This window comes from Odontesthes bonariensis, chromosome 21 (assembly GCF_027942865.1).
Source record: "Odontesthes bonariensis isolate fOdoBon6 chromosome 21, fOdoBon6.hap1, whole genome shotgun sequence".
In the NCBI taxonomy this organism is placed as follows: Eukaryota; Metazoa; Chordata; class Actinopteri; order Atheriniformes; family Atherinopsidae; genus Odontesthes; species Odontesthes bonariensis.
In genome coordinates, this window is record NC_134526.1 from 30,855,435 (window position 1) to 30,882,101 (window position 26,667).

The 26,667-nt window shown below is 41.6% G+C and overlaps 1 protein-coding gene and 1 pseudogene across 6 annotated transcripts in view; one reads left to right on the forward strand and one right to left on the reverse strand.

Annotated features, from left to right (window-relative positions):
- LOC142371619 (voltage-gated potassium channel KCNC1-like) overlaps positions 1-26,667 on the reverse strand; it is a 181,658-nt gene that overhangs the window by 95,725 nt on the left and 59,266 nt on the right. For 4 of the 6 annotated variants that reach the window (XM_075454327.1, XM_075454326.1, XM_075454324.1 and 1 more), the window contains exons 2-4: positions 16,283-16,414; positions 7,183-8,044; positions 4,960-5,070 (exon numbers count right to left, since the gene is read on the reverse strand). In XM_075454327.1, coding sequence (XP_075310442.1) covers positions 4,960-5,070; positions 7,183-8,044; positions 16,283-16,414 — 1,105 coding nt within the window. Of the gene's footprint in view, positions 1-3,704; positions 5,071-7,182; positions 8,045-16,282; positions 16,415-26,667 lie in introns of all 6 variants that reach the window. The other 2 variants (XR_012768080.1, XM_075454325.1) reach the window with 2 other exon arrangements.
- On the forward strand, positions 10,247-13,211 carry LOC142371836 (uncharacterized; annotated as a pseudogene).

The window sequence follows — 26,667 nt, forward strand, 5'->3', positions numbered from 1 at the left end:
TACCTTCTAGGAGAATGTACAACTTGTCCAATCCTGAACACGAAACCATGCAGCTCCACATTTGTGAGTCTCTTGCTGCTAGAATCATTAGGCTGTCCTCTTCTCCAGTGAAGACGGACCCAGACAAAATTAAGGCAGTGGCAGAATGTCACACTTCCACCAACCGTAAGCAACTCCAAGGATTTCTTGATTTCGCAAACTTTTATCACAGATTCATCCACAACTATAGCATATTGCATCTCCCCTAACCAAGTTAACGTCTGTTAAAACCACCTTTCTCTGGACTCCCGAAGCCGACCTGCCGTTCCAACACCTCAAAGATATACTCATCTCTGCAACCATCCTCAGCCTAACCCCGACCATCAGTTCACTCTGGAGATGGATGCTTCAGATTCAGGTGTGGGTGCCGTACTGTCTCCCGTTCTCCCCTGCGCATTCCCAATGGCTGTCCGTCACTGAGCAAAACTATGATGTAGGCAATCAGGAAATTTTAGCAATCAAACTCGCTCTTGAAGAATAGAGGCATTGGTTTGAGAGAGCCAAATAGCCCTTCATAGTGTGGAAAGACCATAAGAACCTTTCATACCTCTAGAATGTGAAAAGGTTAAACCCCCGCCAAGCCCATCGGTCCCTGTTTTTTTTGGTCGTTTCACTTTTTCTATTACTTACCTTCCAGGCTCCCGCAACGTCAAACCAGTCATCAATTATGTCAGGTAATGGAATCTGAAGTCCTTTATTGGCCATCACAGTGGTGTTGATGGACCAAGTGTAGTACTGACTGGTGTTCACTGCAAGTCTGTATTTGAAGGTCACCACAACCTCCACTATCAAGCCACTGATGTCGATGGGTAGATGGATGTAGGATCTTGTCCTTCTCTGTTGTGGAGGTGCTGAGTATTAATTTGTTGATTCTGCTCCAGCATCCCAGGTTCTAAACCTCTGTTCTGTAGGCAGACTCACTGTTGTTTTTGATTCTGCCTACCACAATGATGTCATCTGCAAACGTCACTATGGTATTGATCAAAGAGTTAGGTTTGAAGTTGTAGGTGTAAAGGGAGAAGAGGAAGGGGGTTCAGCACATATTTCTGTGGGACATCAGTGTTCAGAGTGGTCGCAGGTGAGACATGTTAACCAAATGCATAGTCTGTGGTATGCAGGTGAGGGTGTTCAGGACCCTGTTGCACTGTTGTGTGTTGAGGCCCAGGCTGTTGGATTATAGGGGGATGGTGTTACAGACAGAGCTGTAATCAAATAGTAACATCTACACAAAACTGTTTCTCTGATCCAAGTATGTGAGTGCATTGTAAAGGACCACTAACACAGAGTCCTCAGAAGATATGTTTGTCTCGTAAGCAAGCTTATACTGATCCAGGGATGGTAAAATGTTGGTTCTAATGTGTGTCAGGACTGGTCATTTAAAACATTTTATCAGCACTGGTGTCAAGAATACTGGTCAGTAATCATTCGGGAATGTAATGGCTGTCTTTTTGGGTAAAGGAATGACCGGAGCTGACTTGAGGTAGTATGGGACAGTGGTCTGTACCAGTGTAATGTTAAAAAGACTGGTGAAAAGTGCTGTCAACTCTAGCGCAAAGTTTCCGAACCCATCATGAAGCCCCATCTGGACCTGTTGCTTTGTTGGGTTTGATGTGTTTCAGAGCCTGTCTCACCTTATGGGGGCTCAGACACAGGAGTGCTGCTGTGCGAAGAGAGCAACTCCTGACACGGTTCAAGCTTCTGTGTATTTTCGGCATCATTTTGTTGTTTTATATGTTTTCCCGGACAGATTGTGTCTTGTCAAAATGTTGAATGCCAACAGTTATATATCTATTCAGACTCTTATTATTACTAGATTGTGGCATGTAAATGGACTTTGCTCAAAAAGGATGCCGCCAATCAACACCAATCCAGGGAGGCTCACCAACCCAAGGGACTACCTACTGAAGCCAGCGGAGATATGTCTTTGTGATTAAACTACGCTGGACTTACTTCGGCGACACAAAAGAAAGTGGATACGAAGGAAAGAACCAGAGGAGGGATACGGAACAGACTAAGGAGACTGACAGCCGTAAACATTATGAACTAATGACTGTCTTTAAGACCACATTGTGTACCAAGACAGTTCTCGCAGATCACTGTGATCTAAGGGCGTATTCACACCTACCTCGTTTGGTCCGGACCAAACGACCAAACGGACCAGATTTTCGTTGGTTCGGACCTTTTGGGATGGTCTGAATACAAACCACCGAACTCTGGTCCGGACCAAACAAGCGGACCGAGACCGAGCTGAAAGGTCGGACTCGGTCCGGATCAAACGAACCCTGGTGCGGATCTTTTGGAGGCGTGAAAGCAGACCGGACCTAATACCAGACTTTTTGCTTTTTTGTACCTCGGGAGCATCCGTCGTTTGTCTGCTGCTAGGTAACAGAGCGTCGTTCTTCTAATTACTAGACCGGCTGTGGTAAAGCTAACGAAAGACCGAAAATAATATTTCTAGACCGAAAATGAGTAGGGGACAAACGTGGGCCGAAGAGGAGACCCGTGCTCTTGTGGACGTTTGGGCAGATGCCCACATATCATATATTTGGAGCGCACTCATAAAAACGCTCACAAATCACAGTTGTGAAAATAGCAAAACGTTGAAAAAACATATAGTTTTGATTATATTAAAAGCAATAACGGCACGGAAAGCATCCATGACTACATTCACTTTTGAACTTAGCACTTTGTGTTGCGCGTGTTGATTCTGACCAATAGCCGAACGACTTCAGGGCGCGTGGCTTTGTTGACATATTTTGGTCCGTTTACTGAAATGAAATGTACAGTCTGAAAGCGAACCGGACCAAAATGAAAAAAAAAGGTTCGGACCAAAGCAAGTGAACTATCGGACTTTCCTGGTCTGAATACGCCCTAAGTGTTTGTACATTAAGGGGTTGTGTTGACTAATGACTATGGTAGAGATTTTAGGAGGAAGAAACCAACGCACACCAGAAGTTTCGAGGTGCAGGTAGCGGGTACTTGTTCACTTCAAAAGGGAAGATACCGCAAAAAAAACTAGAGGACAATTTATAAGGGGTGTCTTCACTTTGCTGTGTAAAAACTTGTAAAAACTTGTAAAAACTTTAGAAAGGCCACACTGGCCGAAACGTTGTTTGTGTAATAAAATCCAGCATGATGGACCAGAGTTTGCGGTATCTTCCCTTTTGATATGGTAGAGATTTTAACAGAGTAACAGATGTACATTGAAGTCTGTATAGATAGAACAGATTTCATATATTCTATTCTCTAAGGACATTCTCACACCTACCAAACATGTAACTATCTAACCAAACAATAGAAAATTGATTTCAAAGGACATGAAAATCTGCCTGGTCCAGAAGATAAAGGTTTTTTTGGAAGGTTACAAATTCAGGGTGAGGGAACTAGAGAAGGAGTTCAGAAGGAAGGCCAAGATCAAAGAGATCAACGACAAGAACAGGGTTGAGCAGAAACTAACATTTGGAAATGAGAGGGAGGCATGTTAGGGGTTAAACATCATGATGGACAGAGCCCCCAAACCCACAGTGACTGACCACATGGATTCTGCCTCCTTTGCTGAGCAGTTAAACAGTTTTTTAATCGTTTCAACAGCCACAGCACACCAACCACCTGGTTAGGGTTAGGGTGCTCAAAGACTGCTCCCATCAGTTACGTGGGGTCCTCACCAAGCTGTTCCAGCATCTTCTGGACTATGGCTCTGTCCCCGTCCAGTGGAAGAAGTCAACTGTCATCAGAATCCCTAGAAAAACTCATGCAAAGGATCTGAAAGATTACTAACATTTGTCCTGTGTAAAATTCATGGAGAGAGTAGTGTGTGATCAGCTGTCAAACATGCTGTCAGACTAACTCGATCAACCTCAGTTTGCCTACAGGGCAAAATGTGGTATAGAGGATGCAAGTCTCACACTTTTGGACTCACACCCCCACCCTCAGATTTTATTCATGGACTTCTCTTCTGCTTCTAATACTATACGCAATATTGCTGCACTGCCTCTCTGATCTTCAGGTCCACCCCACACTGGTTTTATGGATAAGAAGTTTTTTTACAGGACAGACCTCAACAGGTTCTTTTCAATGGTTTTAATCCAGAACATTCATTTTAAACTCAAGCTCTGTCTGAATACCAGCAGACAGTCAATAGTCTGGTCCAAACTTCTGCTGGAAACTCACTAGATCACCACATCTCCAAAACTAAAGAGCTGTGCTGTGGGGGCACAGAGAACTCTTCGTTCCTACTCAGAGGGTCAGGTGGTGGAGCAGGTTCAGTTTTTTAAATACCTGGGAACAGAAATGGACACCTGCCTGTCCTTCAAACAACACGCTAACATAGTGTATTAAAAGGCGCATCAGCCTCTCAACCTGACTTTCTATGTCAGCAAGGATATTTGAACTGTGGTCTACAAATCACTGATCAAATCCATTCTCACCTTCAACAATTTGTATTGCCACCTCAACATAAAACAAAACTCTCCCGCATAATTAATCAGGTCAGTAAAATAATCACCTTACCCCAAACACCTCTGTTAAAGCCACCCAGATCCTTGAGGACCCCTCCCACCCACTTTACCACTCCTTTCAGCTGCTACTATTAGGCAGAAACCATAAAGTCCCACTGGCCCAGAAAAATATCTATAAAAAATCTTTCATTCCCTCTGCCATAACCACCTTGAACAATATCAGATAGAATTAGCAGTACCTGTTGCTATTTCTGTCCTCCCCCTTATGTATGTTTTAACTGTGTTTTTAAACATGTTTTAAATGTGAACTCTTTGAGCCGGTTGAAAAATAAATTCTTTCACAATTTGGGACAGACAGAGCTATCTTGATGCACCTTTCCTCACTCTATTCTCTTTTACTCTCCATGTATGCATGACATTATTATCATCATTAGCTTGTCTTTCTCTTTCTCAACAGCTGTACCTGTCCTAGTGTTATGGTGCTTGTTGTCCCCTCCTTCCTGTCCTCTCAACTCCCAGCCGATGGAGGCAGGTGGCCACTGTTCCTCAGACTGGTTCTGCCAGAGGTTTCTTCCTGTTAAAAGGGAGTTTTTTCTTTCCATCATTCCAATGTTGGTTTACTTAGCTAGGCTACTTTTTTGCATTGACTTTGTATGAATTGGACTCATTTGGAATTTGATTAATTTGATTGGATTATGATTGGATTACAATGAATTGTACTTTATTTGGATTCATTTGGATTATATTCTTGAAGTGCCTCAAGATGGTATCTATTGTCATTTGACGCTATATCAATAAAACCGAATTGAATTGAAATAAAGTGCGGATAATAATACATTTTCTATGACTGCATTAAAAACAACATTTGAACCCTTCAACCCGGCATAAAGACTGCTGGGATAGGCTCCAGCCCCCCCCGCGACCCGACCGGCGGATTAAGCGGGTATAGAAAATGGATGGATGGAACCCGGCATAAAACCAAGAGCTCCATTAGAGCACTCGCCACAAGAACTTACAGAACACATCAGTATATCAGAAAAAATGATACTTTATCTCTCATTTGATTCACAGTAATTATGTTCTACATAACATATCCACACATTTCCATTTTTCTGTCAATGGCTTTCCCAGGGAGCTTGGTGACCTGCAGTCAGATGTCATTCAGAGGGCTGGTTCCTTGCCAACGTCATTATCCCTGACAAAATGTGTGTCCCCTTGAGCAAGCACTCACTTAATAGAGGTGGAGCCACAAAACTACACATAGATTTTGATATTTGATTTTGAGTTTAATTAGAGAGTATCCTTTTTGTGTGCATGTGTCCAGGAAAAATTGTTGGGAACCTCTGGTCTATGTTATAGCATATAATACGCAAGCTATAAAAGGGGCTAAATATGAGTAAACTTGCCATTACAGACAGTGCTTCACTTTGGAAAGAAGCAGTATAATTAGTTTGCGTGCATGCACACACATAACAGACATAACTTTATTAAGTTTCAAAATTTGGTACCCACTTTTCAGAGCAGTACTGTGCTGACAGCAAATCTCTAGTCAGCATTTTGAGAACAAGAAATTTTGACAGTACGATATTATTTCAAGCACTACATATTTTCATATATATATCTATATATATATAGATATATATATAGATATATATATCTATATATATATATATTATTTTCAGTCATTTCAAGTAAGGAGATTCCAATTATCAACATTATGGAATAGGACAATTGGTAGAGAAAAAAAGATTTCTGACTACAGAATTAACTACCACACACATTGGGAGAGAATCTTAGCCTAGAAATCTAGACGCCCCTAGCGACCGCAAATTGAATTTGCTCCTGGGCGCAGGGTTGTGCGTCCCTGTACAGCTTTTTGCTGTAGGGGTCTGGCTTGCTAGGCTAAGAGAATCTTGCTAATGACACCAAATGAGTTTCAGAGAAAAAAATGAGTTAGTATTAGTATAGGTTGACTTTTTTTTAATAAGAGTCTATTGGGAGCAGAGCTGTAGAAAACACCCAGCTTTAAGACTCTTCTACATCGGCCTCAAATTGGGCACGGAGTAACCTTTTTCATCTTTTATTGTCTAAAATTGACATTCCTTCAAATTACGTTCAAATTTGAACGTTTAAATGGTTACATAAAATACTAAGCAAGTAAGGTTTCTAAATTCTTATTTTTCTCAATTTGGGATGAGTTATATATTGCCTGCTGTTGGAAAACCAATGGCACCTTAGGTGCTGGTGATGGGTTTTCAACCAAGAGAGCCAAGGGCATAGAGTCGTGATTTTCAACATTTCATTGCAACTTGCAACATTAAACTAAACAAGTGAAAAACAAAAAAATTACAGGTGCTAAGAAATCTACAACATAGATTGATTTTGGTATTAATGAAACATGAGGGTATAAAAGTTTAACTCGAGGTAAAAGATATCCACTGATTTACCTTTCATCAGATTAACATATGAATAGTTTTTTTCTATTATTTTTTTTAATTGTTCTGTTTATAATGCCTATGTTGGCCTTGACATTTTAATGATGAACTTTATTTCAGAATTTATTTTCCCGTTTAAGAGTCCAATAAAATAATGAATAAACAAACAAAAATTTTTTCTTTAAATTTTGGAGTTTCATGACTTTTGTGGAACTATGTAACATACATGCTTAATCTGTGCTTTCACTTACCTGCCCTGTTTATCTCAATGATCTCTTCCTGTGCCAGTGGGCAATCTCCGGTACCCATCATACTCCCAGATCCCACCATGCCTGGCCCGAGCACATTGCCCATTAGCCTGTGTGGAGAGGCAGTCGCCATAGCCAGAGCATCTGGTTTGCAGTAGTTAGGGCTGCCTGGTTGTGGTGCTCTTGGGATGTGCTTGTTCCTCTTCTTGGGGAGCTTCTGCTTGGCCATGGCCAGGGAGTAGTACATGCCAAAATTGTTGACAATGACAGGCACAGGCATAGCTATAGTCAGTACACCTGCCAAGGCACAGAGGGCCCCCACCAGCATTCCTGACCATGTCTCAGGGTACATATCCCCATATCCCAGCGTGGTCATGGTTACCACAGCCCACCAGAAGCCGATGGGAATGTTCTTAAAGTTGGTGTGGGCCGCAGCTGTTGGATCATCTGGATCAGCTCCAATACGTTCAGCATAGTAGATCATGGTAGCAAAGATGAGGACGCCCAGTGCCAGGAAAATGATTAGCAGCAAGAACTCATTGGTGCTTGCCCGCAGGGTGTGGCCCAGGACCCGTAAACCAACAAAATGGCGGGTCAGCTTGAATATACGCAAGATACGGACAAAGCGTACCACACGCAGGAAGCTCAACACATCTTTGGCTGTTTTGGAAGAGAGGCCGCTAAGCGCCACCTCCAGGTAAAAGGGCACAATAGCTACAAAGTCTATGATGTTGAGGGTGCTGCGGAAGAACTCTGCCTTGTCAGGGCAGAAGATGACACGCAATATTACCTCAATAGTAAACCAGATGACACAGACACCCTCCACATATGTCAGCCACCCATCTGTGACAACTTCATACACAATCTGTGGAGTGAAAGACAAAAGTAAAGGATTAATAGATTTAATCATTTCACCAATTAATTCATTAAATTACTGCAAGGTATACAAGCACAATATCACATTACCCCACAGGCATTTTTTTTCACCATCTCAGTGTAATATGCATTTTAACTCTGAAACATGAACGTAATTTTTATGACTGCACACTGGTATGGTTGTTAGCACTGTCACTTGCACCAAGAAGGAAGTCTGGGTTGGGAACTTTTTGCAAAACTTTTTTTTCACATGTTATCCTTTGGTACTCAGGCTTCCTCCCACAGTCCAAAAACATGCATTTTAGGCTAACTGATTATTTAAAATTGACCATAGGGGTGATTGTGAGCATTCATGATAATTCGTTTCTCTGTGGGCCTTGTGATAGACTGAATTAATCACTTTTATTCGTAAGATACTAATCTGTTCATTACCTCCTTCCATCACAGATGAGCATAAATGCTACTTAAATACTAATGAAACTTATTAGAGATAGCAGTTGTAGAATTTTGTTCCAGAAGTCTTAGCTCCAATTATGTAAGTTATTTGAGTGTGTTTGACCTTCTGGAGGAGCTGTGGACTTCTTGATTCATCCAGAATTCGTAAGCTACATTTATCTTGTGTACCATTTAGCTTTTTGCTAGATATTTGCTAAATCTTTGCTAAATCTTTGCTAAATCTTTGCTAAATCTTTGCTAGATTTTTGACTGCTAAAAGTAAATTAGCTGGAGGCTTGTTTTTCACTATGTGATAACAGCCCCATTGAAACTAGCTTCAGCCCTGAGTGGCCACTTGTCTTTTGATCTGTGGGAGGGGTTTGCATGACCCTAGCCCCTATTTAGGTGCCGTTTACACATACCTGGGTATTTTGAAAAACGAAGACCTTTCCCTTCGTTTGTGCCTTTCGTTTACACACAAACGGAGTTTTTTCCTCCGAAAACGAAGCTAAAAAAAAACTCCGGCAAAAGTGGAGATTTTTTAAAAACTCCGTTTAGCGTTTGTGTGTAAACTGGTTGAAAGACGAAAACGGAGTTTTCAGAATGGAATGCGGAGTTGTCGTCATAGTACAGAGCCCCGCCCCTATCCACCATAGTGGCAGGATAACGCCATTCATTGTTTATCTGGCAAGCATGGAGGTACTAGCAGCATTTATTTTGTTGAGAGCTATACTCGCTTGTGTGATTTTGAAAATTACACTCCTACAAAGTATTGAACAACAAAGGCGCATTACGGCGTGGAGGGCAACAATTGCGGAGCTTCTGTTGGCAGACAGAGCCCGGCCATACCACCGCCAGCGACGGCGATTCTGGATTAGACCCGGACGGACTGCTTTATGGTGGGAAAATTTTGAAAATGGCTTTGTTGTCCCGGAGGAATGGAGGGAAAATTTCAGGATGTCACGATTTTCACTCCTTTCCCTAGCAGAACTGCTACGCCCGCACATCCAGGGTGAGAGTACTCACATGCGCGCTTCTGTTGATGTTGTGAAGAAAGTTGCCTGTCAGCGGTTCTCTATTAGGCTTCTGATTGGCTTGTGTGGAATTCTCATTGTTCTAACATTGCCACCGTCAGGCTTGGCGTAATTTAACAGCTCCTGATAGCGTATTTCTCCGGATCAATGTAGACGGGGTTTTTTAAAAAAACGGGGCTGTGTGCACGGGTTTTTTTTTGAAAACGAAGGTTAGAAAATATGCGTTTTTCAAAATACCCGGGTATGTGTAAACGGCGCCTTAGTCAGCTCAGATCGTATTGTGACTTTTTGAGTGTGTTTGACCTTCTGGAGGAGCTGTGGACTTCTTGATTCATCCAGAATTCGTAAGCTACATTTATCTTGTGTACCATTTAGCTTTTTGCTAGATATTTGCTAAATCTTTGCTAAATCTTTGCTAGATTTTTGACTGCTAAAAGTAAATTTACCGGAGGCTTGTTTTTCACTGTGTGATAACAGCCCCATTGAAACTAGCTTCAGCCCTGAGTGGCCACTTGTCTTTTAATCTGTGGGAGGGGTCTGCACTCCTGCAGACAATCAGCAATTAGTGAATCAGTACAAAGCAACTCCTGTTGTTGGAAGCGTCAGCTTTCAAACGAAGGCTGTCGTACAAAGGCACTTGACTTTTTCAAGTCCGACTTCCTCAAGGACGATCTTCGTGTGGACGGTCCCTGTAAGTGTAAAGTACCATTTTTCAAGAAACCATGTGCTTCATTCCCGTTCTTTCCTCTCGGTCTTGGTGCCCACGCAGATACAGGGTCAGACCCAGAGGCCGGGACCCCACTAACCTCATCCACCCTTCTCTCTCTACTTATGTTGAGCAAGTGGTGGCAGGGGGGCTGTGGAACTGCCAGTCTGCTGTGCAGAAGGCTGAGTTTATCTCAGGTTATGCATCCATGCTCTTCCTTAACTTTCTTGCTCTTACAGAGACCTCGATCACCCCAGAAAACACTGCCACGCCCGCAGCTCTGTCTGATGTGTACTCTTTCTCTCACACTCCCAGAGCTGCGAGGCGGGGCGGTGGTACTGGCCTGCTGATTTCCAAGGACTGGAAATACTCTCTTTGTTCCCTCTTGCAATTCTCTCCCTCCTCCTTTGAATTTCATGCTGTCACTGTCTCTCACCCAGTCAAGCTCACCATCGCTGTAGTTTATCGCCCACAAGGCCCTATTGGGGACTTCCTGGAGGAGCTGGACACTCTTGTCTCTCACTTCCCTGATGATGGCTCCGGCCTCATCCTTCTCGGTGATTTCAACATCCAGACAGAGAAGCTTCACCCTCTTGTTTCTCTTCTCTCCTCCTTCGACCTTGCTCTCTCCCCATCTCCTCCTACCCACAAGGCTGGCAACATACTGGACCTTATCTTCATCAGGCACTGTTCTAGCGCCAACCTCTCTGTCACTCCTCTTCATCTCTCTGACCACTACTTCATGTCCTACACCCTCTCCCTCTCCTTTCCTCCCTCCCGACCTCCCCCCACCCACTTGGTATCTTCTCGTCCCAATCTCCGCTCTCTCTCCCCCACTGACTTCTCCTCTTCTGTTCTCTCTGCTCTGCCTGCCCCTGAATCTTTTTCTCTTCTATCCCCTGACACTTCTACTGATCTTCTTCTCTCCACCCTGTCCTCCTCTCTGGACAAACTCTGTCCCCTCACCTCCAGGCCTGCACGCTCAGCTCCACCTGCCCCTTGGCTGTCAGACTCAGTGTGTACTGAGAGGCGGAGCGTGAGGGCGGCCGAGCGCAAATGGAGGAAAAGTAAACTTCCTGAAGACCTTCTTGCCTTCCAGTCCTTGCTTTCCACTTTTTCCTCCTCTCTCTCTGCTGCAAAAACTGCCTTCTTCTGTAACAAAATTCAAACTTCTGCTTCCAACCCCAAAAAACTCTTCCAAACTTTCTCATCCCTCCTCCAACCCCCACCCCCTCTCCCCTCCTCCTCCCTCCTCCCTGACGATTTCACCGACTTCTTTGACAAGAAAGTTAACGATATCCGATCTTCCTTCCCTCACCCCCCAGCTGTCCACACCACCCACACCTGTCGCCCTCCCACTCCTCCCTCTCTACCACCTTCTCCCTCACCTCCCTCTCTGTCCCACTTATCTCCCCTCTCTGCAAATGAGGTCCTTCACCTTGTAACATCCAGCCGCCCCACCACATGTTCCCTTGACCCAGTCCCTTCCGCTCTACTTCATTCTGCTGCACCTGATCTTCTTCCTTACCTGACCCACCTCATTAACACATCTTTGACATCAGGCTCTTTTCCTTCTGCTTTCAGGACTGCCAGAGTCACTCCTCTTCTAAAGAAACCAGCTCTTGACCCTTCAGAGATCAAGAATTACAGACCGGTATCCCTTCTACCCTTCCTGTCCAAAACTCTTGAACGTGCTGTCTTTAAACAACTGTCCTCTTACCTCCATCAGAACAACCTCTTGGATCCCTACCAGTCCGGGTTCAAGGTGGGCCACTCAACTGAGACGGCCCTCCTAGCAGTAACTGAGTCACTCCAAACTGCTCGAGCTAACTCTCTCTCCTCTGTCTTGATTCTCCTGGACCTGTCTGCAGTATTTGACACAGTGAACCACGACATCCTTCTCTCTGCCCTGGAGGGAATGGGGGTTTCTGGCTCTGCACTCTCCATGTTCTCATCCTACCTGACAGATCGCTCCTACCAGGTCACACTGAGAGGGTCTGTGTCGAAGCCACGTAGGCTCACCACTGGGGTTCCCCAAGGTTCGGTCCTGGGTCCTCTTCTTTTCTCCCTCTACACATCATCTCTTGGTTCTGTCATCCACTCCCATAACTTTTCCTACCACTGCTATGCAGACAACACCCAGCTGATTCTGTCTTTTCCCCCTTCTGACACCCAAGTGGAAGCACGCATTGCTGCGTGCCTGGCAGACATCTCGGAGTGGATGTCGATGCACCACCTTAAGCTCAACCTTGACAAGACTGAGCTGGTGTTTCTCCCGGGGAAGGGCTGCCCGTTCCGAGATCTGGCCATCACCATGGATGACTCTGTGGTGACATCAACCCGGACCGCGAGGAATCTGGGTGTGACCCTGGACGACGAACTGTCGTTCTTGCCAAACATCGCATCAGTGACCCGTTCCTGCCGATTCCTCCTCTACAACATCCGGAGGATTCGCCCCTTCCCCACCGACAAGGCAGCACAGGTGCTCATCCAGGCTCTTGTCATCTCCCGCCTGGACTACTGCAACTCCCTCCTTGCAGGCGCCCCGGCTTCTGCCATCAGACCTCTGGAGCTGGTTCAGAAAGCTGCTGCTCGTCTGGTGTTCAACCTCCCCAAGTTCTCCCACACCACTCCCCTTCTCCGCTCTCTACACTGGCTCCCTGTAGCTGCTCGCATCCAGTTTAAGACTCTGGTGCTTGCCTACAGGGCAGTGGAAGGAACAGCTCCTTCATACCTCCAGGCTATGGTCAAGCCCTACACCCCCGCCCGACCACTTCGCTCTGCGGCCACCAGGCGCCTGGCTGCCCCGTCACTCAGGGGTCCCTGCGCACGATCGACACGGTCACGTCTTCTCTGTTCTGGCACCCCGATGGTGGAACGATCTCCCGACTGATATCAGGACAGCTGAGTTGCTGCCCATCTTTCGCCGCAGGCTGAAAACCCACCTCTTCAGGAAAAACTACCCTGATCCGCCCTCTTAGGACATCACCTGCTCCGTCCTAGTTCCTTACGCACTTATTGTTTCCTCCACCACTGGCACCCTCTATATTTTCATTACCCCCTACCCGAACCAGGGTTTGAATCCCATTCCTGCTTTTCTTACCTCTATTATTTCTTCCCCTACCCGAACCAGGGTTTGCATCCCATTCCTGCTTTTCTTACCTCTTTTATTTCTTCCCCTACCCGAACCAGGGTTTGCATCCCCACCCCGCTGTGACTGGTGTGCAGTTGGTGAGAGGCTGAGGTACCTGACTTATCGCACTTACTCTAGCACTAGTTTTGCTCTTAGCTGTTTGGTTTTGGAAGGAAATACACTTATGATTTCTTGTGACCTGAAGTTCTTTTGCCTACCGATGTTGAACGCACTTATTGTAAGTCGCTTTGGTTAAAAGCGTCTGCAAAATGACCGTAATGTAATGTAATGTAATGTAATGTAATAATCATCAATGAAAAAGGCTGCTCAACAGTGCCTTTAATAAGGGGTATGTAATTTTAGAGACTATATAGAGACTTTACTTTATAATTAATAAGAAAGATGGATCTTATAATCTGTCCATCTTATAATTTTGTTTTCTTTGTGATCCTAAGAGCTTCAATAAGGAAAACTGGACTTCTTCTAGGATCTTGAAGGCATTTCACGTCTCATCCAAAAGGCTTCTTCAGTTCTAAACTTTAGGCAGAGAGGGGTTATTCACGCTTGGTGGGTGGTTACGTATCACTGAACCCCCTGACTAATGTGCGTGTCGTTTAAGTCATTCTCCTCTATAAATGGTCTAACTGTCTGAAAGAGCAAGTCTTGGTTACAGGATCCAAGGTGTGAATGGTTGTGAAACAGCCTATAGAGGAGAGACCATGCTGCATTGTAAGTGCTGGGAAAGTGATACCTGAGTCCAACTCCTCAGTTCAATGATGGTTTTTCCTGTTTAATGTAGATGGCTTCGTTGACTCTCAAACGACGTCCTCTCTCAAACCATCCGTCTTCTTTTTCCAGTATGTAAGATGTAGGTGCACTGCTGAGTCTTGACCTGAAGAGCTGGATTTCCTATTTTGTGCCATGCACTCTTGAAACTGTATTTTGGTTTGGTGTTATTTGGTTTCTCTTATATAGAAGTTTATGCACTCCTCGCTGAACTGCACTGCACTCTGTAATGTACTGTAAAAAGTCTGTATTTGGGTGTTTTGTCTTTTGGGTGAACTGGTCTCTGTTCTGAGAGTGTTCTTGGGTTTGAAGTGCATTGGAATGTCATGTTTGGAGAAGATCCTTCTAAGTTTCTCGGAAACTCCTGCCACATATGTAATTACAATATGTTTGCGCCTTCTTAGAACAGTAAAGTACACAGTAAAGTAAAGTACAAAGTTGAGTTGCCCTTGTTCAAGGTCTTAGGATTACCATGACCTGGATGACTGAGAATCTACATCCACGTTTTACATTGTGGTTTAAACAAGTTTTTGTTTTAATTTAGACTGTAAAAGGAATATCTACTGTACATTAAGAAAGTGGGGGCTGCAGCCTATCCATACCCGTTGCCTTTTATCATAGGGAAAACCATTACGATACAATTGGTGCTTTTGTTTTGAAAACAGGAAGTGAACCTACCCTCATTGTAGCTAGCTTGAAACTGCCGTTTTGACAGGAAATGACGATCGGCGACGTCAGGTTACCTTGCATCTTGGGTAGTTTGAGTATGACAAGTAACCTCGTGATGCATACTATGCATCTAGTATACATCCAGGAACTTAAAAAAGTTAAAGTTAGTATGAGTAGTAGGAGTAGTAGGAGAAGTATGCGGTTTCGAACACAGCCAATCAGTTCTGCGGGCCCTGTGGCATAAAATAAGAGTCGATCAAACTGTTGCTTCAACCAATCAGATTTTGAGTTGGTGACACCAAGGCGCTCTAGCAGGCGTATGGTAACGTCTGCATATTCATACCCTTTGATTGGATAGTCAGAGATTGTACCAGCCAGAGCTAGCAAACTGCATTTGTAGCGAGCTGCAAGAGCGAAAACTAAAAAAAGAAGTTGTGTTGATTTTATAGTTGTTTTGTCAACCCACAATGGCTGAAGGAGGAGAAGAAATGGATTTAAAACTTTAAAACTTATGAAACTTATGCCAGGATTATGACAGGGCAAGCTCGACTTTCAGCATTAGCTTCGATGGCGATAGAAAAGGACTTCTTGATGGAACTGAAACGCACAGATAATATGTACGACAGAGTAGAGGAAAAAAAGGAGGATGGATTCTGTGTACAAATAATCAGGATTTTTGGTGAGTAAAATGTTGCTTTTTTAATAAATAATATGAGGTTGTTATTGATGCTTTTTATGTGGGTGGCAGCTGTAGCTGCAGTAGAAGGAGACGTGTGTACCCCGGGTTTGTTTCTTCAGTAAATGCATTTATTCTGGCTACACAAGTTATCTATCTGCGATGCAACAGTTCTTTATACTGCATTTCTGCATAAAAAGATGGGTTTTACAGCCATAAAATAGTTATTGAGGGTGGATTGATTCAGACGGAGACCTACTGAAGACCTAGGTGTGAAATGCACGGCCACCACTGCAACCTAACATCCATGCTTTGGACTGTGGGAGGAAGCTGGAGTACACAGAGAGGATAATACGCAAACCCCACACAGAAAGACCAGAGTTGAGATTTAAACAAGGAAACTCTTTGCTGACAGGCGACAGTATTAACCACCACACCACTTTGCAGTCTGACTTTGATCAATATCTATTGAAATTTGTATTATCTGGTAGCTAATATTCTGTGTCCTAAGTCTCCTTCCGGAACCTGCATTTTTAATGTTAGCATTTTGATTTAGTTGTATGTAAATTGCTCTTGGTAGAATGCAGGAGTACTGAACATCAAACAGACACTCGATTTAAAAATAAAAAAGATTAAGTTGACTTTCCATGAACAGAACTGAAATTTATAGGGGGATGAGTGAATTTGTGAACAAGATAATATTTAATATTTTTGTCATTCATTATTCAAATAAATCTAATCCAGATGTAATTAAAAAAAAACACAATTTCTGTGAAACTTCACTGTACCTCCTCATGTGTTTTGTTGCCAACAGTGATGTTCTCTGTTTTGTTGTAGATGGTGTTGAAGGCCTCATGGGTCTCCAGACAGAAGGTAGAGATTGACAAAAGGATGAAGAAGAGCGAAGAAAGTGCCACATACTGCAGAAAGAGAAACAGAAAGATGGGGAAAAGAGAGGTTTGACAATTTTGCCTCAATCTTATATTTTTATTCAAATAGCATGATTTGAAAGTGTCACTCTTTGCACACCAAAATGATTCTGGTTTGGATGAAACTTTTCTTGTTAACATTTTAGAAGTCAAATTATCGTTGACAGATGAAGAGCGGGGGTTTAAGCAAGTGCTGTGCAGCACCAAGAGACTGCAAGAAAGGGGGCACAAGAACATTGAGTGATCATCGATTTGTCTTTAAAGCAATACAATGTAACTTCTCAAAAAGCCCATTATGGAGCTCCCCCTACAGGCTTGGAGGTAATGTACGGTTACACTGTCGTAAATACAACACCCTTTCGCTTTCACGTTTCACGTTTGTTGACGAACCGGCGAGGAGTCAGAAGGTGCAAGCTATGTCGACCGAGAAGGTAAGAGTAATCAAATGTACCTGGGAGCGTGAGAGGGGTCTATTTGTTTTTGCAGTAGGTGTGCCAGAAAGCAAGTCGAAGTACTTCCGCTCAGCTCCCGGGCCGGTCCAGCAAAGTTACATAGCGCAGTTTTTCCAACTCAGACCCCCGAAGGGCACAGGAGACAGGCCAATCGTAATATTAAAACTCATTCTAGCTGCACAATTTTTTTCAAGCTGTTATTTTATGGTAGAAATGTTACATAGTATTACTTTAAAAAGCAATGTACCCTCTATGCTACTTGACTACTTGACATAATTTCATGTGTCTGGTATTTTTTGCTGCAGTGCTTATCTGTGAGAATTCCTAAAAGCTTGGTTTCTCGTGACGTAACATCTTCATGAGGTACGGGTCGCGCCCAACATATTTACTCACTAATTGTTTGTATCGTATTCTAGAAACTGGCTCTAAATCTCTACAATACGGACTCTCTGGAACTGTTTCCTCCATTGACGTAGTCACCATATTTACTTCCTGACAACCATCTGAAAACCGCGCCCCCTTACGACCACGTGACTGAAACCAAGCTATTGTCATGTCTGTTAGTTTTGGTTATGTTTTTAGGTCCTGTTTAGTTTTTAGTTTTTCCATGTTTTATAGTCTGGTCATGTTTTAGGTTTCTGTCGTGTCTTAGTTTTTGCCATGTTTCTTTTGCCCTGCCATCACCTTCACTCACATCACCTGTGTTTTTCCCCACAGCTGCACTCACTCACCAATCACTCCCTCAGTATTTAGTTTCCAGGTTTCCTCATTCCCTTTGCCAGATCCTCACCGTCATTCATGCTCCTTTGCCACAGTTGTTCAAGCCAAGTCAAGTTTGTCAAGTCAGGTTTGTCCTTTTGTTTTTATCATAGTCATAGTCAGGTTTTTGATTTTGCCAAGTTTAGTTTTTGTCATCCGGCTCAGCCGCGCTTTTTGTTCTCCTTGGAAATAAATCGAGGTTTGTTTTGGTTTTTTTTGTTTGAAAATATCTGCATCCGTGTCCTATCTTCTCCATGCCACGACACCACCAAACGTGATTATTTTCCAAAGCACTCTACTGTCCTGTTATTCTTTATCCTCCCCCTTTTTTCTCTCATTCTGAGGCACGTACAGTAAGTACCTAATACATAATGTTCAGCAAATAAAATGTTTCATTTCTCACAAACCTATTTAACTTTTAGAACTTTTGTTACATTGTAATAAATTAAAAGATTTTGAACTATCACAGCAAACACAGAAACCAGCAAATGCATCCCTTGTACAACCTGGTACCAGACAGTGAATATTTGACATATTTTGCATGCAAACATCACACAGACAATCATCATATTATCAAAATAATAATTGTGAGAATGCATTAAGCATTCTCACTATTAAGTTCCCGTTTCTCTTTATTATTATTCCGTATTCTATATTCTTCCGCCGTTTTTCGGCATTCAAATACTTCAGCATACTTTCAGCTATTTCAACAAATTTGGTATCAAAATGTTCAGCTCTTTCAGCTCTCGATGGGAAATATTTTTTGGTGTTTCTAACTTTTCAACTTTTTAAGATATTAAGCTTTTTGTTCAACTTTTTTCCCCATTAAAAGTAATGGTAAATCTTCAAATCCTTTCAAATCCTTCAAATCTTAACTAGTTCAGCATACTTTCAGCTGGAGACACCATTCAAATTTTAAAATGTTCATAAGACATTCAGCTATTACAAAATGTTTCATCTTTTAAAAATATTTGGCCAATTTTGAAATATGACAGTTTCAAAAATATGAAAATTAAGTTCTTCAAATCCTTATCTTGAAATCCTTTCAAATCCTTCAAATCCTTCAAATTCTTTCAAATCGTAACTAGTTCAGCATACTTTCAGCTAGAGACGCCATTCAAATTTTAAAATGTTCATAAGACATTCAGCTATTACAAAATGTTTCATCTTTTAAAAATTTTCGGCCAATTTTGAAATATGACAGTTTAAAAAATATGAAAATTAAGTTCCTTCTTGGATTTTAGAGTGAGACATTCAGCAGTGCCGATAAGTTTCAACTTTTCAAACAAATTACTATAACTTTCATACAGTTTAACTGAGAGAAACAAATTATATCTTAAAATGTAGGAAAACTTGTCCTCTTTCAGCCAATGTAACTCCTAAAGAGCTCACATGGACAGATTTTGAACTATGAGCCTTTAAGCTTGAACAAAATCTCAAATTCTGACTAAATCTGCCATTTTTGAATCAGCTTCAAGTGTTTCAAACTGCTTCGATTTAAATATAGTTCACTCCACAGATGTAAAACTACTTTGCTAACTTCCTCTAAGCCTTCTGCTTCTAATGGTGTTAAAATTATTTTTCTAGCTGCTCAACTTTTCTCACAAAACGTATTTGAAGTCAGTGTTCGGCGTCATTTCTCTCCCGCGATCGGCGGGCGGCCGTCTCATCTCTCCATATATGTTGTGTGTGTTCAAACTGCTTCGATTTCAATATAGTTGACTCCACAGATGTAAAACTACTTTGCTAAGTTCCTCTAAGCCTTCTGCTTCTAACGATGTTAAAATTATTTTTCTAGCTGTTCAACTTTTCTCACAAAACGTGTTAGAAGACAGTCTGCGCCTCAGATTTGTCCCGCGGCTGCAGCAGCTGTGCTCTGTGTCTGTCTGTGTAGTCTTTAAAGAGGTTATATGCACTTCCGGTTTAACAGAACGAAATGGCCTAATGGTAACACTACCGCCCTTTCGTGCGGGCGGCCCGGGTTCAATCCCCAGCATGTCAGCTCAAAATTAAGCATACTTTCAGCCATTTCAACTGTTTCTAGCTCGAAATCATTACACTTTCATCTTTTAAATGTCATTTCAACTTCAAACTCCTGTTTCTTCTCAGCCTTTTTTAGCTTCCATAGCTCTTTCAGCTTTTAGCTTCTTTTAGCTTCTTTAGCTGTTTTAGCCTTTTTTAGCTTCTTTAGCTAACTTCTAACTCTAACTCTTTAGCTCCTTCAGCTGCTAGCTTCTTCAGCTCCTTTAGCTTTAGCTTCTTCAGCTGTTAGCTTCTTCAGCTGTTTTAGCTTTAGCTCTTTCAGCTGTTAGCTTCTTCAGCTGTTTTAGCTTATTTTAGCTTCTTCAGCTGTTTTAGCTTCTTTAGCTCCTTTAGCTTTTAGCTTCTTCAGCTCCTTCAGCTTTAGCTTCTTCAGCTCCTTTAGCTTTAGCTTCTTCAGCTCCTTTAGCTTTAGCTTCTTCAGCTGTTTTAGCTTTAGCTCCTTCAGCTGTTAGCTTCTTGAGCTGTTTTAGCTTTTTTAGCTTCTTTAGCTTCTTCAGCTGTTTTAGCTTCTTTAGCTCCTTTAGGTTTTAGCTTCTTCAGCTCCTTCAGCTTTAGCTTCTTCAGCTCCGTTAGCTTTAGCTTCTTCAGCTACTTCAGCTTTAGCTTCTTCAGCTGTTTTAGCTTTTTTTTAGCTTCTTAAGATATTTTAGCATGGTAATTCAGCTCTTGCATTCTCACAGCTGTTTCGCAGGAACAGCTCTTTCTAGTATACATTAATTATTTATGCTGTTCAGTAATCAATATCTTTACAGATAATTTTCAGCTATAGAACACTGGTTACAAATGCTGATTGGTTACAAAAAATAATAAAAGTGATATATATGTCATGGCCATGGCTTGGATAAGAGAACTGTTTTCATTCAGAAGATTTGTAATTCAATGCTCAGCCAATTCACAGGCCTGTTCATGCTTTTGTGTGATAGAAAAAAAGCCATGTATATATCGAATACGAAGCACAGAATGACTTTGTACGACCTACATTTCAAGTTGGGATGCTGTGAAAAAAGAAAACAGATTGCAATGATTGGGAATATGATATAATATGATATTCAAAATAGAACATATACAACACTAAATGTTGAAAGTGGGACATTAATCATTTCATGAAAATATTATATTAAATTTGATAGCACCAACACAGTATTTAAAAAGCTGGGAGAGGACCACATTTACCACTGTGTAGCATCCTCTTTTCTTTTAACAACGCTTTGTAAGCATTAGGGAACTGAGGGGACCAGTTGTTGGACCTTAAGGAGAGGAAAGTTGTCTGATTCTTCTTTGACAATACATTCTAGCTGCCCAGCAGTCCTGGGTCTTCCATCCATCCATCCTTCATTTTAGCAGCAAGGAACACATGAACTCAGATCCTACATTTAAGGATAATCTGCCGGTGTGGCTGCAGGTTTTTGTTCCAACCCTGCACCAGCACAGCTGGCTTGTTTCATTCAATCAACTGAACTGTCTGCACTGAAGGTCTTAACCAGTTCATTAAAAAAAAAAATATATATATATATATATATATATATATACCTTTCAGCACTTACATTTACCAGTTCCATGGGCCCTAAATTGTCCCAATACCATCAGATATTTTGAACTGGGAACTGATAAAAAGCTGTGGTTCCTCTCCATTTTAAAAATGGAACATGACTTCCATGATGTCCAGATAGAATTTCAACTTTCAGTCTGTTTGACCACTGAACAGTTTTCCACGTTGTTTTGGTCCATTTGAAATAAGCTTTGGCCCAGAGGAGATGGTGGAATGTCTTCAAATATGGCTTCTTCTTTGCACAATAGTGTTTTAACCTGCAATTGTGGATGTTACAAAGAATGGTGTTCTCAGACATTGATTTCTGATTTATTTTCACTCAAGTGTTCTTGAGCCCATGCGGTAATTTTCATGGCAGAATCATGCCTGTTTTTAATGTAGTAATGTAGAACCTGAAAATCTAGATTTTTAGCCACGTCTCTTGCAGAGCTATTACCAAATTCCCCAAATATTAATATATCAATTATTAATATCATGTACTGTTGACGATGGAATATTCAAAGTCTTCTCAAAATGTTACATTGAGAAACATTATTCCAAAATTGCTCAACAATTTTAGATTGTTTAGCATTTTTTTTTACAGATGGCTGAAGCTCTGCTCATCTTTACATCTGACTGGCTCTACCTCTGTAAGGTGCTTTTTTTTTTCATAACCAGTAATGCCTCTGACTTCTTGCCAAGTAACCTAACTAGTTGCAACATGTTCTTCCAGCTGTGTCTTTTAGGTACCACTTACTTTTCCAGCCCTTTTGTTGTAAACAAATTATATGTTTTCTATGTTCTATTGTGACAAAAACATTGGTTTAAATTGTAAGTCAATGTATTCTGTTTTTATTTACATGTTTGACAGCATTGGAATTGGTGTTGTGAATGGATGAATGAGAAACACACTGTGAAGCTTCAAAGGGGACGACTTAATTTTTTTTTTTTTTTCGGCCTCGGACGTACATCTCTGTCATTATTATGTGTGTGCCTGTAAAAGAAAACATTGAGTGTTTACTGAGATATTTGTAAATGTTAGTGTACATTTAACCACTATGTACATGCATATGTGTGAGTCTGTGTGAGTGTGTGTGAGTGTGTGTCAGGTCAGCAATGAAGACAGACAGATGAAGTATAACTCTAAGCCTCAGAGAGCACTTTGAATCCCACATCTTATTATGATGGTCTAATTTAACAATGCTATATACAGCTGCCCTAAATCCCCTTCACCCCCCCCCACCCTCAGACACACACACAACTTAAGACATTGGAGCATTTGCAAAAATACATACACCCACAACTGCTTTCAGTTCATTACTTGAGAGGATTTTACCTTGCCATACATTCTTCTTGTTACCTGAAAGTAACTTTGACCCTACACTTAACCTAAACCTAACATTAGTTTGACCATTACTTAAACTTAGCCTATGTCCCCATACCACTGCATTTTGGAACAACAGAATCCAGAACAGCTTGTTTTCCAGTACCTAAAAGAATATTTCAGCCCAAGGATCTGTTGCATTTCTACTTTGTCTCAAGGTAGATTAGACAAATTAAGTTAGCTGAAATATGTTGCTCCATCCCAATAGCGCTCATCAGAGGCTAGCACTGCTGTGCTGAGCCTAATCACGTACAGTAGTATCAACAGGAAGTTTGCTTCAGCTATATTCAACTAAAATATGCTCATATTACACACGTTTTTGGCTTTGAGGTGTTTTTATTTGTGCTGCAAAACAGTCAGAAGTGACTTTTTCATTGCTCTAAGTATGATTGCTGCTGCCTCTGTTATCCTCCATGGATGAGGTGCACTGACCCACTGATCAGGGTACAGTCCAATTTTGCTATATTAACAATAAAATGTGACCAAGTGAAACATTCTGTTGCCGTGTTAATGTTTGAGTGTTTATACATAACAACTATGAAAGAGATCAGAGAGGTTTTTATTGCTCTAATTTCACTGCTCTCCTGTCAAAATGGAAGCATCATTTCAATCTTATTCTGAAGCTTATTCGATCAACGCAGGTTGCAGTTTCCAACTCTGTTGTACAAACAAGCAGAGGTAACCTCTAGGGGTGGGCGAAAAAAAAGGTTCATGTACATATCGCGATTTTTTTATGGGATGATTTTAAAAATTGATTTTTCTCCCCTGAATCGATTATATTACGTCATATCCGTGTCCAGAAAAACTTCATCAATTCATTACATTAAGTTATGTTAACATTAGCCCACATTTGTGCTGTGTGGACATTTCAATTAATTTTGTAACTGTAAACTTTAAAAGATGCTGTACATGTTAAGCACCTCTTTTTGATGTATTTTTCCAGGTAAGAAAGCCCTGGTATTAACTGTTACTTACGAGGGAGGAGGTAATGAGCAGCAGCTAACTGCATCTGTACAGTGAGCGCTTCCAGGGTCTACTTCAAACTGAGTATAGAGAACTATTTGGCACCTTGTTGGTGGAGTTGCATCAAGGTACACAAAAATGAGAACCAACTTCAGGCAGCTTACCACTTCATAGAACTTGATTTTGATGACAGCAACATGTCTAAAAAAGTTGGAATGGGGACAACAGAAGGCTGGAAAAGTAAGTGGTACTGACAAGAAAGATGTTGGAGGAAGATCTTAAAACTAGGTTAATTAGCAAGTAGCATGTCAGTAGCATGATGAGGCAAAAAAAAAAAGGGTTCTTTGAGAGGCAGAGTCTGTCAGTCTTAAAGCTGTCATAGGTTCAGGGATAATACTGCATCTACAAATTGTCAGTACAAAGTAGCTCAATGTAAAATTCCAAAGACTTTGAACATTTCATAATCTGCAGTACTTAATGTTATTTAAAGATTCACAGAAATTGGGGTGGCTGAAGATCAGGAGAAAGAATATATGGACTGTGTTGTTGGGAAAGACACTGAACCCTACATTGCCTCTGATGCATGAATCGATGTTTGAATGTATGTGACTTAGAAAAAGCACTACACTAAAAAGTGTTCTTTGTGTGAAACGATGAATATGGCTTATAGTGTAAAAAAGCTGTATAAAAACAGTCCATTTACTGAATCTGTAGAGGTATCGTCTGGAAATAAGGGTATACAGGAGAGAGCTGAGGTTAACCTGAAACGGTCAGTACAGGCTAGTCAAAAACCTAAGACTGCGCCAAGAATTCTTCTGCAACGAAACGATGAGACTATGCTTAAGCAGAGGTCTTGAGATCAGCTGGGCGAAGGCTGTGTATTTTATCATCAGAATGAGTCAATAAAGGGATAAAAGCAGGCCACAGCATGGGCCCAGTGGGACAATACAGCTAACCTATGATACCAATATTTTTAAAGACATTCAAGATTTTTTTTTTTTTTTAAATGCATGGAGCACATTATGAGCTCACCCTGTTGAATTGCATAAAGGGAATAGCTCAAGAGCACAGTGTTCAGTCTTTTTCCAAAGGATACTTGGTTTTATTTTGCTGTGTGGAATAAACTTTATTACATTGGAACTCTGACCATCTCAAGTGTATTTTTGGCTGCATTTTCTGAATCATATAGTTTAGGGTGATTTCATAACTTTGGATTCCAAATATTTTATATATATATATATATGTCTATCTCACCATATTCTTTATGATACTATTATATCTGTCAATAGGTATAGGGGTTCGTAGTTTGAGATCTTTAAGCAGATTATTCAGTCAATGGTGCAGTGTAGAAAAATACAGCTTTCCCTAACTCGATTTAAAGTCTGTGAAACACTGAAAGCAACCACTTAACGTGACTGATAACCACGAGAATTGAGACAAAAAGTGAGCAGAGGGAACCTGGAAGTATTACTTTGGAGATAAAAACTAGTTGAATGCTTTTGGCAGAGAACTGTTAACGATGTCAAACCCACCATCTTCAAAGAAATAAAGTGATCATACGGCAACGACAGTGTGCTTACACACACCTGCACATGCTCCACACAAAAACACTCAACATACTCGCATGCACGCATATGTGCACACGCATGCACATTTTTAGCAGGCGTCCCTGAACATAGCCTGAGCATGACCATACTGAGGTTTATCACATGGCATGTGCCTGGAGCTGGGTCCAGGGCAAAGAGATTAAAAATGTTCAATCAATTGAAGAATCCACAGGCAGATGTTATTTTACTACAGAGATTAATTTATCAAAGACAGCAGCAGATGTACTCACCACAGCTCAGCCTGTTACAACTCCAGATAAAGAGGTGTTTGATAGGCAGCAAAGTAAATTTTAGATCCAGAAGGTAGATTTATAATAGGTAACTCATCTATTCAAAATGTTAAGAAATGCATTGCTAATATATATGGCCCAAATGTTGACGACTCGGGATGGAAATTGATAAGATTTTTACGATTCCAATTCCATTTTCGATTCTGCTTACTGATTCGGTTCTTTATTGGTTCCCTTATCGATTCTCATTTGGAAAAAAAGGACAACAAACCGGTCGATTAGCATCAACTTTGTTTAGTTTAGAAGTAACACGAGTCATGACCTCACAAACCCAACAACGGTGAGGTCCACATTGGTCTATCCTGGCCTGGGTAATTTAACTCTTCCTGCTCTGGTGAAAGGAGAAGCTGGAGGTAGAGGTGAACTGGGGGTAGTACCACCAGCCTCTGGCTCTGAGCCAGTCAGGCTCTGTCTCTCATGATTTCACTGGGAACTGGTTCTCAATAAGAACCGGTTTTCGATTCCCATCCCTATTGACGACCCCCCATTTTTTCACTCCTTTTTCATTTCACTCGCTGATAACACCCTCATCATTGGAGGGGACTTCAGCATGATATTACACTTAGGAGTGGACAGGCTCAGTACCACAGGGAGTCAGCAGAATTGGCAAACTGTTCAGCAACACATGAGTGATTTTGGTCTTTGCCATGCTTGGCGCTTCCTTTACCCCACTCTTAGGGGTTACACCTTCTTCAAACCAGTATACCACTCATATTCAAGATTAGGTTATTTCTTAGTTAGCAGCTCTCTGATTTGGGATATTTCAGAAACCAAAATCTATCCCAACACTATCAGCGATCATGCACCAGTCTCACTCTGATGAATGAGAGACTCAAAACACCAACTATAAATTGGAGAATTAATACATCTTTACTCAAAGACCCCGATTTCAATCATTTCAAAAGGGAATGGGCTACATTGTGAAAGATGGCGTCCTTTGGACGCTATTTAGACCCGCGTATATTCATATATCGCTGCATCGGCCGATGCCCCCGTTATACGCGGATCTAAATAGCGTCCAAAGGATGCCGACTTTCACCAAACTGTTGTCGGTGAGTAGATGAACGTATTTTATGCCAGAAATAAGGTCCAGGTTTAAAAAACACGAACTTCTCCTTTAAGATAACTGGACATTTTTATTTGCAACTTTTGGGTTTGGGTGACGTTTGGGCCATCCTTCATCAATAGAGATGCTTAACTCGAATCTTTTGGGCAATC